Raw genomic sequence first — 16,201 nt, 5'->3', positions numbered from 1 at the left:
TGTTGCTGATAGATAAAGGTAACAAATGTGCAGTCATGAAATTTGGCAGGACAGTAGGGACTGATATACACAAGTATTATGCTGGTATACCTAAGTATACAGTGGATATACATGGACAGATGGCCAATTTGTGCACCAAGGGATCGAACTTGGGACACAAGGTGGTTGACAAGCAGAAGAACAACATACAGATATACTTACTAGATTGGATTAGCAGATCATTTCTTCAAGTTTTACTTTTTACCACATTTGTACTTTCGCTATTTGTAGTGCCAACTTAAGCCATCATATAAGACTTAAGTTGGTCATTAGTTTAATCATGCATTTTATTAGCCTATATGGCCACATCTGTAAAGACATTTAGCTTGTTTTGCTTTGAGAAAATATATAAAATCAGCCCTAGGCCAAAAGCCTAGTGGACTTTATTAAAAAAAAAAAAGATATTGGTTCGAAGTAAGATGGCTTTGGAAGAATATGGTTGACTATAAAATGGGCGAAAGCAAAACAAATGAAACCTTTTCTTTACTTATATGAAACCTATTCTATTTTTACAAAGGGAGATATACTCCATTCCTTTTTGGTAACGACCCGTTTGGTCGTTATAGGACTTTTGACCCATTTACCCCCATTGACCTTTCTCGAGCCCTATTAATAAAATTTTGACCCACAGATATGGGTGGTACGGTTCCTGAGGTGATCGCGCAAGTTGTATGATTGTTTTTTTTAATAAATTCCACTAGGCTTGTGGCCTAGGGCTGATTTTATATATTTTCTCAAAAACAAAGCAAGGTAATGTCTTTACAAAGGGGGTCATATAGACTAATAGAAATCATGATTAATCTAATGACCAACTTAAGTCTTATATGATGGCTTAAGTTGGTACTACAAATGACTAACATCACAAAGTAGTAAAAAACTAACACTTGAAGAAAAATATGCTAATCCCATCCTGTAAACTAATGTGAATGATTTTCTCCTACATGTCAACCAATTTGTGTCCCAAGTTTGAAACCTTGATGCACAACTTGGTCATCAGTCCACGAATATCAGCAGTATATTTGAGTATACCAGCATAATACACGTGTATAATAGCCCCTACAATCTTGTCCAACCTCATGTCTGCAATTATGTAACCTTTAACTAACAATAACTCCTGTTTGACACTCAAAAAACCAGTTGCTATACCGCAATATATACATGATATACTGCAGAATACTAGAGTGGTCCTATTGATCTGAATGTTGATGAACAACCTCTAAGGTTCCTTGTATGAATTTACACCTTGTAAGATATGTACGGACAACCTGTGACCTGGAAATGCAGAAAAACCAAAGTATGAATCTTCTTGATGTGTTGTACCTTGTTCCCACTACAAAGTTTGTAACCTGCAAAAAAGAAAACCTGGTTAGAAATAAAACTTCTCATCTTACTCTCCTCCAAATGGACTTGAGTAAGATGAGACCTGATGGACTCCACATCTGACTCCATCCTCAATATTTCCTTTTTGTTCTGATTCTTAAATAGGGACACTGCAGCCTATCACTATAAAGAATTTTTCTTCCCTTTGAATCTAGTTCTGCAAATGAGTTGACCTCTACCTCTCCATGATCAAGGGCATAGTTGGCAAGATGATCAGCCAACTGGTTACCCTCTCTCATAATATGCAAAACCTGTACCTCTGCATAGTCCTTGATATCTAGCAGCTCCTCAACCTCAAATGTAATGTTCCATGGAGGCTTCCACTCTCTATCCAAAATATTATTTAATAGTAAAGAATCAGTTTCCAGATAGAAGGAATAGACATGTTTGGACAAGCAAGATCTTGCAGCCTGCAGAAGTGCTTTAGCCTCTGATTCAGTATTTGTACACTCTCCCATTCTCCTAGCCTCTGCATATATCAGATCCCCTGATGAATTTCTCACACAAAAGGCAAATGAACTTCTGCCTGGATTACCTCTACTGGCCCCATTTGTGTTACACTTCCAAACACCCCAGGTGGAAATTTCCACATGACCTTGGTGACTTGTAATTTTGGCACAAACTTTTCAACATCTTCAGAATGTCATGCCACCTATGTGGAGTTGTTTTGATTCCAGGCTTCCTACTTCTCACCAACTGCTGAATATCAGTAGAAGCCTGATAAATAACTCTGCTAGTTGACACCTTGCCCCTATTCTTATCTCCATTTCTTTTTTTCCAAAGCTGCCAAACTATGATAGATGGGATAGCATAGAAAATATTCTAAAGTCTGGAAGGAACATTAGCTGTCCACCATTGCATAACCACCTGATGCAAGTGCATACCATCAACGTTTATTCCAGCTGCTGCACAAAAATATTTCAATGTTGCTTGTGCAGTGGTACTTCTCAAGAATATATGGGGAACAGTCTCTTCCTTTGGTTCTACACAACAAAAGCACCTAGAAGGCATATGATATCCCCAGCTCTTTACTACCTCATCAAGAGGAATTTTGAAATGCCATACTCTCCACATCAGAAAAGCTATTTTGAATGGCAGTCCCTTGACCCAAATTTTCTTATACACCTCCTTCTTTTCACCTCTATTCCTTAAATATTCCCATGCAGATTTAACACTATTTGTCTCCAACATCCACCAAGGCTTGTCAATCTCTCTAGGTTTAGCAGGTGGTTTTACTTCATGCAAGATGTATTCAGCCAAATCCTCAGGCAAATTATTTCTGATGGCAGGTACATGCCACCTACCATCAGTAACTACATCAGACACATTCTCTATGGCTTCATTACATTGAAATTCAAGAGGGACAATGAAATATAATGGGCCTAGACCAGACCAGTTATCAAACTAGAATAATGAAGAGCCCATTCTCAGCTGCCACCAAATTTGATGATCCATCAGGTCCCTAGCCTGTAAGATTTTCCTCCATACATGAGACTCTTGTTTCCAACGGACAAAAATTGAATTATTCTTCTTTAAATATTTGTTGCTCATGAAAGCACTCCATAAGGATGGTTTAGTCTTGAAGCTCCACCATAACTTAGCAAACAAGGCCATTGATATGTCTCCAAGTGATCTAAATCCCAAACCTCCCTCCTGCACAGGCAAACAGACCTTTTTCCATTTTGCCCAATGCCTGCCACTCTCTCCTATATTATTACTCCAGTAGAACTGAGCAAAGATCTTGTGTAACTTGTCTATTACAAAAGATGGAGGATCCACAACTGCCAATAAGTGCATAGGCATTGCCTGCAGCACATGTTGTAGGAGTACTGCCCTTCCTCCAAAGGACAAAAGTTTTCCTTTCCAACTCTGCAACATGTTTCTTACCTTTGCAAGCATTTCTGAGTAGAATGCCATCTTACTCCTGCTGTAATATATAGGGCAGCAAAGGTACATCAGAGGAAACTCCTTCCTAGAAATACCAGTTACCCTTTCCACCTTTTGAAATATCTCCTCTTCTACCCTATCATGTAACTACACAAAACTCTTTGCTTTGTTGATCAACTATCCTGAGGCTGCTTCATACTCAGCCAATACCCTCATGATCAAGCTTAATGCAATATCACATGATGATGTGAAAATGACGGTATCATCTGCATAGGAAAGATGATTGATTTTTGGACTCCACTGAGGTAAGCCAAAACCAGTAAACCACAAGTTATTATGCAATGAATTTAAGGCCCTTGACAGAACTTCAGCTGCTATGATGAATAATGTAGGAGACAAAGGGTCACCCTGCTTAACACCCCTAGTTAAATGAAAGAAACCATGTGGTTGGCCATTGATAAGCACAGAATACCAGTTATTCCCAACTAGTTCATATATGAAACTTATGAACATCTCACAAAATCCCATTTTCCTCATCACTTTTGTGAAAAATATCCATGACAGCCTATCATAGGCTTTTGTCATGTCAAGTTTCATCACTACATTAGGCACAACCTGATTCCTTTTCTTGGTTCTGAGTCTAATATCAGTAATAATCTCTTGTGTCAATAAGATATTCTCTACTATACTCCTTCCCCTCACAAAACCTGCTTGATTCTAAGAAATTAAATCAGGCAGTAGGTGAACCATCCTTTCATGTATAACTCTAGAGAAAATCTTATTAACAAAGTTGCTCAAACTTATTGGTCTCATGTCACCAAAGGTCTGCACATCTTGCTTCTTAAGAAACAGCACCAAAGTTGTGTGAGTTATGTACCTTGGAAGTTCATGTCCTCTGAAAAAATCCCATACCATGCTGAATATATCCCCTCCAACAATTTCCCAACATGCTTGAAAGAACATGCCTGTAAAACCATCAGGCCCTCCAGCACTTGTATTATTCAAGACAAACACTGCATGCTTGACTTTGTCCATAGTAGGATCAACAGTCATAGTCTGCTCATCTGTGACCATGCAAGGAACATGCTTCAAAATATCAAACTGAGTAGGAACTACTGTTTCATGGAATTGAGCTTGATAAAACCTGACAGCCTCCTCAACAATTTGATGTTCATTTTCAAGCCATTGACCTTGAGAATTCTGTATTCTTTTCAACTGCAGCCTTTTCCTCCTTCCTTTAACATGTGCATGAAAGAATTTAGATTTTTTATCTCCTTCTTGGAACCATGTCATGCCAGATTTCTGTTTCCAATATTCCTCCTCTATATGCAATGCTCTTGTCATCTCAACTTGCACTTTTTGAAGTTCCTCCCTATTGGCATTTGAAGGATCTGCCTCAAACAAGGCCTCATGAGCTTTAATGACCTCTTCAAGATTAGTGATATTCAGGAAGAAATCACCATATGTTAATTTACTCCATTGAGACAACACCTTCTTCAGCTTCTTAAGTTTGACATTAAAGGTCATGAAAGAATTGGCCACCACATCTGTCTGCCAATTCTCCTTCACAACCTGTAGAAAATATGCATGCCTTGTCCATAAATTTAAGAATTTAAAGGATTTCTTAAATTGCTGCACCTCATGTTTACATTCTACTAGAAGTGGAGAGTGATCAGACCCCAACTTGATTAAGTGACTAACTTCCAGGCCTGGAAATTGCTGTTGAAGTTCAAAATTTCCAAGGCATCTATCTAGCCTCTTGAACACACATTCATCTGCAGCCCTTCCATTCCACCAGGTGAAAATGCTTCCTTTATAACCCAAGTCACTAAGATTATAGGTAGTTGTATGATTGTGACATTGAGCCTCAAAGTGAAAAATGTTTGACCAATAATTGACTTTTGGGTAAACTAACCTTTTTCGAAAATTCATCGATTTCAAGAGTCTGAATGGTCATTTGTGACTTGGTGGGATGTTCGGTTCAGTTCCCAAGACATTTGGGAGCGTTTCGAGTTATTGGTTGGAAAGTTAGTATTTGGCCATTGGGTGTTGACCCGGTCAAACAGACCTCCGTTGGAAATTTCGAGATCACGAGTGAGTCTGTACCATGTTTTTATGTGTGAATGCATGTCTGGTTTGTGTCTGTGAGGTCTCGGATGATTGTCGAATTTCGGGATTGTGTTTGTGAAAAAACATTCTGGTGTCTGGCATCCGCTATAGTAGCACCAGATCTGCTGGTCTTGGAATACTATAGCGGGATGATGACTTTCGAAAGGGGCGCCACAATGGATAAAAAATCACTGTGCCGGATGCGCGATAGCCAGACTGGTCTATATAACAGGAGCCTGTTGTAGCGGACTCGTGACCGTACAACGAGGTGACGTATTCCAGAATCTATTAAATGCTAAGTGAAAACCCTTCACTCTCTATCACTTCATTTATTACTTCCAAAACATTTTTTAGGCGAATTGAAGAGTTTTTGGTTGATTCTTTGTTGTGGCAAGTCTCCAAACCTAGAATGCATTACCTTATCTTCCCCAAGCTTTGAATCCGTGCTAGAAATCCATTAGAATCTAAGAGGAAAGATGGGTTTTGTTGATTATTTCATAAAATGAGTTCTACTCTTTCTAAAGGGAAATTGTTGGTGGATTTGACTAATCTAATCATAGAATTTAATGATTTCATAGCTAATAGGCTTGAATCTTCCATTTATGTTAATGAAATTGAATGTTGGAAAGCTAGGGTTTACACCCAAATTCGGGCTTTCACTTGAATAACGAAATTGACCCATTCTTAAGTTTCTTTTAGCAATTGATTAGTAGGATTGAACTCCTAGAATGTTGAATTGCATATTTCACTTTCGAAATACCTGTTTTATCCTTGTGGGCCTATTTCCCCCTTTCTCCATAGTTGAATTTGATTCGTAAGATAAGTATAGCAATATGGTTGTTGTTCTTCCTTATTTCTAACCAAGAACTCGATTATGAATAGACTTGAGTATTTGGAGGCACTACGAAAGGTCAAGGCAAAGGTGTGATTGTTAGTGGCTCTTACTCGGCTACCAGGTAGGTTACGACTTACCTTATGATTAAACTTCAGTTAGTGAAGCATATGTAGAGTTAATGATTGCTGGATAAAGCATGTTGCGCCTTCGGGTATGAATTTGGGATGGATTACTTAGGTTGGTACTGTTGTTTGACTGTGGCTTGTTGCCTTGTTGTGACCTATTGGCTGTTGCCACATTTGGGATACTAAACTTGATATTAATAGATTCTCGTGATATGTGTACATGTGTGGCACCGTTGATATTGATAGGTTCTTGTGATATGTTTCCATGTATGGCACCATTGATATTAATAGATTCTCTTGGTATTGATATCATTCATGCATTCATACTCATACATTTGGATCGGTTTGCGCGTCGCAACATATATTATACTTATATTAGAACGGGTTGCGCGCCGCAACATATCTTATACATATATTTGTTCGGGTTGCATGCCGCAACATATATTAAACCAATTTTGGACCGGGTTGTACGTTTCGCGACATATATATATATATATATATATATATATATATATATATATATATATATATATATATATATATATATATATATATATATTGGATCGGGCTATGCGCCACAACAGGTACATGGACTTCGTGTGTCCCCCATGGGTCATGACTATCGAAGCGTGGACGTATTCCTCCCAGAGCATGTGTGTATAATTACATTGCATATACATTCATCATTATCATCTATCATCTCATTTGCACTTATTGATCGGTTTCGTAGATTGTACTTGTGGTTGTGATTACTTGAGGAATTGTGAGAAATGCAGACTTGTGCTTAGATGCTTCACCATAGGCTATGATCCGGTTGTTGATATTTCTGGACTTGTGATACTATTCTTGGACTGTGTTGATTGATACTTGATTGTGAGCATGGTTATCTTTCAGTCTCTTTCTTTATATGTTAGCTAACTGTTGTCGGCCTATGATACCTACCAGTCCATAATGTTTGTACTGATACAACCGTGCTGCATTCTTTTATGAGTGCAGAGTACATGACAGGGTCGACTTTCTCTCCTAATGGCTGATTCCCGAGGCATTATTGATCGAGCATCCAGGATGAGCATATGGAGGGATCCACAGCCCGGATCCTCTTTTTAGCTACTTGTCTTATTTTGATATTCTGAGACAGTACCCCAATTTTAGTGTTGTCTTCATATTCAGACTTGTAATATTTGTATTAGTGGCTCTTGTACGGCCTTAGACCAGATTCCTTGGGATTGTTGTATTATTTCTGCATTTATTACTTATCCTAATTATTATCTACGTTTGAGACTTATATTAAGATTGTCTTGATTACTTTATTGTGGTTGACTGAATGATTGGGGAAAGAGTTCACCTACCAAGGTGGTATATGGTAGGTGCCCGCACGTTTCCCGATTTGGGACACGACAAGTTGCTATCAGAGCCCTAGGTTACCCGGTCTATAAGTACAAGAGCATATCTAGTCGAGTCTTGTGGATGGGTACGATGAACTCCGTACTTATCTGCGAGAGGCTATGGCACATTTAGGAAACTTCAAATTCTTTCATTGTTTCGTGCTACTTTATTCAAATTGGTATCTGGAACTTTCGAATTGTTATCTCATTCATTTCTATTCTCTCACAGATGGTGAGAACGCGAGCTATGATTGCGAGGGATGAGGTCCCGAGCTCGCTACTGGGGCCAACACTAGAGGACGAGGACAGGTGAGAGGCCGCAGCCAGGCTAGAGGCCATGGAGCTGCACCGGCCAGGGGCAAGGTCCCTGCAGCTGGACAGAGGCAAGCACGATCATCTTCTCCAGAGCATGTGCCATAAAGATAACCAGCGAGAGAGCAGGCAGCCGGGGGAGGTGTGGAGCCAGCCCTGACCCACCTCGAGGTCATATTCAACACCAATTTTCTAAGACACCATGGTCCGTAACCTTCTTCATCTCGATGCCCAGCATGCTGTGGGCAGTGCCACTACTCCTGGTGGTAGTTCCCAGACTAGAGCAAGAATACAGACTCTTGAGCAGGGGCAGACTTGGGGATGCAGCCCGCTACTGCCATGGCCCTAAGTATTGATGGTACCCACCCTTGAGGGTGTTCCCAGGCCAGTAGCGGCCCAGGTTTTGATAGTTAGAGATCAGGATCTCATCACCCAGTTTTTTAAGATGGAGCCGCTAAAGCTCTTCGGTACGTCTGGCGAGGATGTATATGAGTTTATTATGGATATGCATGAGATGCTTTACAAGATGAACATTGTGGAGTCTCACGGTGTGGATTATGTGTCCTTTCAGTTTTGCGGAGACGCGAAGACGTGGTGGAGGTATTTTATTGAGGGCAGATCCGTGCACCTTTACTTACCTGAGCACAGTCCACTAGGCCTTCTTTGAGAAGTACATGCCGCGCACTTTGAGGGATCAGCACAGGGATGAGTTCACCCATTTGTAGCGGAGAGGTATGTCTGTGGCAGATTATGAGGCCAGGTTTCTGTTTTTGGCCCGACATGCAACACAATTGATTCCAACAGAGGCAAAGAGAGTTTGTAGGTTTATTGGTGGACTTGTGCTTCCACTTCATATTGTTTGTCTCTAGCTTGTTGTCATAGGGTCTTCCTTCCAGGCAGCTGTGGATCATGCTGTGACTGTCGAGTCTGGCAAGCCTCGATCATTTAAAGGGTTTAGTGAGAAGAGGCCTAGTTAATATGGCAGGTATATTAGTTCCAGCTATAGAGGCAGGGGTCAGCCTTCCAGGACCTATCAGTCAGCCCCTAGCCATCCCATTTAGTACGCATTGCAGGCATCTTCTGGTGGCCCTTCTAGAAAGAATGGCTATGGGGCCGGGCAGTCTCAGGGAGATTCCTTCTCTCAACCAGCCAACCGAGGTGGTCCATCTGGTTCATCGGCTTCTGTGCATCAGCCTCCAGCACCTAGAGCTTGTTATGTTTGTGGTGACCCCAATCACATCATTAGCGATAGCACCCGATCTATTTAGAGTGGGACTCAGCAGGGTTCCCCGATCCAGACCTCGAGGACTCCGACATCTTCTGGTAGCCGAGGTGGTTCTTCAGCGAGAGGCGGTGCTCATTCAGGCCTAAGTGGTTTGTATTCATCTAGTGGTGGACATCAGTTAGGTAGGGGTGGTTCCAAGGTCTCCAGGGGAGGAGCGCAGTCTGTCCAGAGAGATTGTGGTGGTGCGCATTGCTATGCTTTTTCGGGTAGGCTTGAGGCCGAGGCTTCTGATGCTGTGATCTCAGGTAACATTTATGTTTGTCACCCAGTAGCTTCGGTCTTATTTGATCCCGGTTCTACTTATTCTTATGTGTCTACTTATCATTCTGTCGGTTGGGATTTGACTTGCGATCCTCTTGGTGTACCTATTCATGTGTCTACTCCTGTTAGAGATTCTATTATTGATCGAGTCTATCGGTCTTGCTTAGTTACTTTTATGGGGTATGACACATAGGTAGACTTAATTATCTTGGATAAGGTAGATTTTGATATTATTTGGGGTATGAGTTGGTTGTCCCCGTACCATGCGATCTTGGACTATCATGCCAAGACAGTCACCTTAGCTATGCCTGGGATTCCTAGACTTGAGTGGAGGGGTACTTCGAGCCCCACTCCCAAAAAGATCATTTCTTATCTCCGCGCGAAGAAATTTATCAAAAAGGCGTGCTCGGCCTACTTGGCCCATGTCCGTGATACTAGTGTTGATTCTCCGCCCCTTGAGTCTGTGCCTATTGTATACGAGTTCGCAGAGGTGTTCCCTTCTGATTTACCGGGTATGCCACCCGATCACGATATTGACTTCTGTATCAAGTTAGAGCCGGCCACTCGCCCTATTTCCATTATACTATATAAGATGGCACCTACCGAGTTGAGAGAATTAAAGGAGCAGGTGTAGGATCTTCTGAGTAAGGGATTCATTAGATCGAGCATCTCCCCTTAGGGCGCTTCCATGTTATTTGTGAAGAAGAAGAAGGATGGAATGATGAGGATATGCGTAGATTACCGCCAGTTGAACAAGGTCACCATTCATAATAAGTATCCTATTCCTCGCACTGATGACTTGTTCGACCAGCTTCAGGGAGCTTCTGTGTTTTCGAAGATTGATTTGTGGTCAGGCTATCACCAGCTGAAGATGTAATGATCCGTTTAGTCGTTATAGCGTTTTGGACCTTTGTACCCCCATTGCCCCTTCCCTGAGCCCTATGAGAATGATTTGAACCCGCAGGGATGGGTGGTACGTGATACGCTCAAAATAACACCTTTTATTAGCGTAAAGCAGACGTTGTCAGATATAATAACCCAACAAGTTTGGGGTCTAATCCCACAGGGAATATAGTGTGAAAAGGTTACTAAAATCGTAAAATAATTTATTTAGGTATAATGTCTTATTCGGATGAATTTGTAGAAAGTTGGTTGTTTATGACTAATTTCTAACTAATTGCTTTGGATTGTAATATATGGTAAAAGAAACCAAGGTTGTGTCCCCTCCAGATGAATGCAATGCTTAGGGTTCTAATATGATATACTTCTAATGGGTCGTTGCATGAGTGCACTTAATCTCTAAAGGAGTTCCTAACATTTCCCGATAATTAAGAACAATATCTCTTTATGATTTTCCCAACTACACAAGAGTTTATATCAAGAACGATTAATTATGCCAAGTAAATTCCTCTTATTCTTTAGTGAATTTATTAAACAAGGTTTAAAGCCTTGAGTTCTAGTTATTAGTTCTTGCCAAACCCTAATTATTTTTCCAAATAAATCAAGGTTTATGGCATAAGCTAATGTTTGCAACCATCAACCAACAATGAATAAAGAAGAACTAACAAACCCTAACAACCCAATATGCATATATCACAACTAGAAACTCATACGCAAAACACCCATCCTTGGGTGCATGGCCTTGGTAGGGAATTTAGCTACGCATGGAATTGATGAACATGCAAAAAATTGTAATTGTTATTGAACTTGCAAAGAGAATTGAAGATAAACGAAATAGAATAGTCTTGAAACCCTTGAAAAGTACTAAGAACTCAAAGTGTTCAATACAAGTCTTAAACTCAAGCTGTCCCCAAAAAATAAAACCTAATCAGGTATTTATACAAGTCAGGAAATTCGGAATTAATAAAAACATTAACATCCATGTCGGCTTGCAACTCGACGGACTGTTATTGCACATTAACGGTACCGTCGAGTTTCGACGGTTCCTCTGATGATCATCAGACAGAATCAACATGCAGGAGTTTCATCGTCAAAGTACATCGACGGACAGTCGATCATGTTGACGGTCCGTCAAATCTCCTCGTCCTTTTGCACCTCAAAAATCCAACTCTCTAAACATTCACTCAGGGAATATCAACGACATACTTGACGGACCGTCGAGCATGTTGACGGTTCCGTACAAGTGCATAAAAGTGCCTTGCCTTCAAAATTCCTTGTTCTCAACTGTTTTTGCATTCCAACTTCTAAATACCTACAACATACACAAAACGCATCAAACTGACGCAAACTCACTCGAAAACAAGTAAAACTTAGAGTCAAGAAGCATCAAATGTGCCATAATTTCACGGGACATCAACACCCCTAACTTAAAGTCTTTGCTTGTCCTCAAGCAAGTAAAACAAAAGACTCAATCTACTAATGTCTCGATATCATACAGTAAAGCAGTCTACAGTGGTTGTTGCAAGTAACTACTGGCATATCACTTATATCTCAATGATTTCCCCCAATAAGGCGACATATCAATCAAAGAACCATTGCAACTAACAATGCAGCTTCAATCAGTGATAGTGACATCTAGTTATTACATAAACCATAGCACAGGTGAACCTTGACTTACGAGAAACCAATCACTTAACGAATTCTCATGCCCTCAAGAGACCAAAGAATGTCCTACTACACACATGTAAACATAAATGGGACAGAAGACTAAAGAGAAAAGAAATACTCACACTCACAAAGAAATTCTCTAGCTACACATGCAAATACCATAGGCTTGCCCTTATTTTCAGTACCCTTGACTTTGAACAGTTCAGCAGTGATCACATTAGGACTTTTTCAAGGTTGTAATGTAGGCTTAGGGACGGGTTGGATATATATTTGGATAAGAGTGACTAACCCTCCTTGAACACTACACTTCTTTGACCTTCTTACCTTTTTTCTCCCTTCTTTTCTTCCCTGTTTCCTTCCTATTGCCTCGGTGTCGTTTTATTACTACTCTACTCACTAAATCTTTTTGTTTGTTTTTTTTTCTTTCTTCATACTTACCATACCGTTTTCTGTTAACTATGCAATTCACGTTTTACCCTACTTTTAGGCCTAAGCCTCATGTTTCCCCTTATGTCACTTATTACCCCCAACTTAGGCTTTTAGCCTCAATCTTATCACATTAGTGTCAAGGAGGGACCGGGTGCGAAGAGAGGGACATTCAGAATGGGTATTGGCTCATTACGGCTTGTAAAAAAATAGGCTTAAAGGATCAACATGGCTTACAAGGGATATTTATCTACAGGCAGGCTGCTTATAATCGGGGAAAAAGAGTTCTCTATCAACAAACAAAGCCTAATATCACTTCACAGCTAAACTTATCCTAGGACTCGGGCACGACTAACCAAGCAAGTTCTAGATTACACACATAATCAGAGAATATATATATATATATAAGAACCTCACACAAATGGCATAAGAATTATCAACGCTAGTCTCCCCGCTAAGAATTCAGCACACAAGGTAACGCAATAATCTAAATGTCACCCAATGAATCATGCATGTCAATTAAAAAACCTGTTCCAAGTATACAAAAATTTCAGAGGGGGGTGTATTTATTTCAAATCACCACAAGGATGCCCTAAGTTACTCAAACCACTACCACATAAGTCAAAATTACTCTATTCTATCTAAACACGACCTAAATATTCTAGGTTCAACAAAAATTAAAACCCCTCGAGAAAAGAATCATGGAAAATAAAAATCGAGGGGGGTTCCTAAACACTTATCTACACTAACTGCAAATTAAGTACTCCTACCCCCAACTAAAGAAATCTGCAGTGTCCCCAATGCAGTAAAATAAAAGCAAGGGAGTAGGAACACCTATGGCGCACTAGGAGCACTACTCATCTCAAGGCTCTATGTCCGGTGAGGCATCAGCTGGATCAATAGAAACAGTAACAGTACTAGTAGTACCCTCTAAGCTCTGGAATAGGGAGGGGCAGTGGCAAATTCTCTCCAACTGGAGCACTGCTCGAAGTGTCCCCCGCAGTCCCACGAGAGTACTTCTCCATAAGAGAGTTTAGGGTAGCTTCCTAGATATGTTGCTCCTCTAAGCTCTGACCCCACATGCGAGTCCTTTCTCATAACTCATCCTCCTTATCATCAGCATCCATAACTCTCTTCATCTTTTCCTGAACACCAACCGCTAGAGTGGCAGTAGGAGCTCCCTCATCAACAAATAACTATATCAATAGAAGCACGTCCTCCTCCACCTCAGTCCTAGTAGGGGGTGGAAACTCCACTACACTCGGATCACGAGCCTGCAAAATCAGTATTGTAACTTTCAGCTGCTCCAACTCAACTCGCAAAGCATCAGTAGAAGTACTCGGCTGAGCTAACTCCAAAGCTGCGAGCCGCGTCTAAAACTATCCAAGTAAGCCGTTGTAGCCTGCCTCAGTGGCACCATAGCAGCAACAACAACTCTTTTATTTATAAACTCATCCGGCTACCTGACTATGATTCTGGACTACTTATCTGCCATTGTTGTCTGCTTTGCAAACTTCCTAAAGTTCTCGAGTGAGAAAACATATGGGTCAGCAACTCTCGCTGCCCCCTGCGGCTGTGCAGTGGGTCTTGTGGCTGTAGAGCTACACTCTGTGGTTGTGAAGCTGCCCTCTGTAGCTGTGAAGCTAGATTCTTGGTCGCTGGTGCATCTGTGTGTAGAGGCTCGGGATCTGTAGTCTAGATAGTCTCGGACACAGGGGCAGTAGTAGCGGGTAACACCTCCGTAGTGTCACCAGCGACCCTTGAATACTGAATATCCTGAGGCTCAGGCAAACCCCTAAACAATGCCGGGAAGCCATCCTCTGCACCTTGACCCTCTCTAATGGCCTCATCTCTGCTCTTACACATACTAGGTTGTAATCCGATGATCAATGTGTGGTAAAATAAGGACATATGCCTTCCAAATGAGCTCGGTGATCAAACACAGATAAATCAATAAAGTAATCAACCGTGATGTCCTCAGCTGAATCTCATCTGCAGCAAACCGCCCAAAATTAATCAGGTATCTAGTCATCAATGCAGTAACTATGATAGATTTGTCAACAGTGAGTGCATTATCGACCTGAGTAGGAAGAAGACACAATTGTACCACACTCCACTATAACTTGCCATCAAGTGTCAACCAACGCTTAAGTATCCACTAGGACATATTAGTAGTCTCTACCCTCTTGCTTGGTTGGCCAATCACTGTCGCCACCTAATCTCGGACTGTCTGCTCCTCTTTCTATCAAGTTTATCATTCAACTCATCTATCTATCTAGGAGCAGTATAGTCATTACCGAATTACGCCCTATTGATAGCTTCAGTGGAGATGTCAACTTTTTATCCTCTCACCTCGACCTCTGTCAGTGGGTCAATCTCAATCAGCCTCTGTCGCGATTTTCTTACTCTGTTGATCAAGGCCCTATACGCAGCATACAAGTCCCCACTAACACATAACAGTACTCCCCTGGAGCGTTATCTATAAAGCACAAATTATAGTGATCAATGGTGTCTCTGGTGAGGAGGAGGATCTCCTGACCCTCAAAACTAATACGTCTCTCCTCATGGATAGTTATATTTTCTTTGACCCAATCCTATTTTCAATGCAACCCCATAATCAAACTGTTCCTTAGGACTCGCAATTTTGAACCGGAGATGATCATCTTCTAAATTTTTGGTTCTGACCTTTTGTGTTGTAGTCGCATCATCACCATCATCGGCTGGAGGTGACCTCTGTAGAGTCAAGGATCTGGTGGGTGACTGGAAGGCCTGTGAATCACCCCTCATAATGGGTTGCTGCGAGACCGGTGAAGCATCTCTTGAAGCATCCTCTGAACCCTTCTCTACATCTCAGTTACCTGATCCGGATGAAGACAATCCCTCCACTTCAAACTGGAAGGAATCGAAAGATGAACGAGATGGTACTGTGACCTGCCTGTTCCAAATAGGAATAGTAGGCCTATTCTTCTTAACTGGCATAACCTCATCTTCATCCTCCAAAGGTTCATCTCTCAGCGTGAGTTTACCACTGGGCCGCCTTCTAACCGATTCTCCCTGTGTCTACCTTGAACTACCCCCTCGTGTAGTTGTCAACTTGGGAGGGGCCATACCTTCAATCATAAACCATTTTCCAGTTAATATGCACAACATGGACTCAATAAAAAATACTTTAGTTGTTTCTATCTGTTCTTTGAAAATTGTCTCCGCAAACCGTCGATGCACAACGACGGACCGTCAAACGTGTTGATGGACCGTCAAGTAACTCAATGACGGTACCGTCGAATGTCGATGGTTCATCCAATTACTTTGTCAGAGAATTTAAATTTTCAAACTCTCTGAACTCTGGCTCTGCATACCGTCAAAGCGCATCGACAGTCCGTCACAATGTCGATGGTCCTGTCAATTTGCACTGAGATGATCTTTTGCCAGATTCCTGAGTTTCAGTTCCTGCACACTCAACGCCGGTCAAAAATCCCAAATACACTACTGAAAACAAAATAAACACACCAAGAAAAATACAGAAATATAAACTTGGGTTGCCTCGCAAGAAGCGCTGGATTTAACATCGCGGCACGACGGTGGTACCATT

General features: G+C 41.2%; 1 protein-coding gene across 1 annotated transcript; it reads right to left on the bottom strand.

The window, feature by feature from the left end:
- Nucleotides 1–976: 976 nt before the first annotated feature.
- Nucleotides 977–3,336, bottom strand: LOC132643993 (uncharacterized). The gene is made up of 6 exons (XM_060360522.1): nucleotides 2,908–3,336; nucleotides 2,287–2,823; nucleotides 2,043–2,202; nucleotides 1,599–1,906; nucleotides 1,305–1,385; nucleotides 977–1,153 (listed from the first exon to the last, which is right to left on the bottom strand). Exons 1-6 carry the CDS (start codon nucleotides 3,334–3,336, stop codon nucleotides 977–979), a joined length of 1,692 nt encoding a protein of 563 aa, XP_060216505.1.
- Nucleotides 3,337–16,201: the final 12,865 nt, after the last annotated feature.

Source organism: Lycium barbarum, chromosome 6 (assembly GCF_019175385.1).
Source record: "Lycium barbarum isolate Lr01 chromosome 6, ASM1917538v2, whole genome shotgun sequence".
In the NCBI taxonomy this organism is placed as follows: domain Eukaryota; kingdom Viridiplantae; phylum Streptophyta; class Magnoliopsida; order Solanales; family Solanaceae; genus Lycium; species Lycium barbarum.
This window is presented reverse-complemented; position numbering and strand designations above follow the sequence as displayed.

Excerpts from the sequence above, each read along its gene's own strand:
- LOC132643993 (XM_060360522.1), bottom strand. The coding sequence starts at position 3,336 with ATGGCATTCTACTCAGAAATGCTTGCAAAGGTAAGAAACATGTTGCAG. Across the intron at positions 1,386-1,598 it reads ATGCCCTTGATCATGGAGAG|GTTACAAACTTTGTAGTGGG; the intron begins GTAGAGGTCAAC and ends TCTTTTTTGCAG. Across the intron at positions 1,154-1,304 it reads TCTGCATTTCCAGGTCACAG|GAGTTATTGTTAGTTAAAGG; the intron begins GTTGTCCGTACA and ends AGTGTCAAACAG.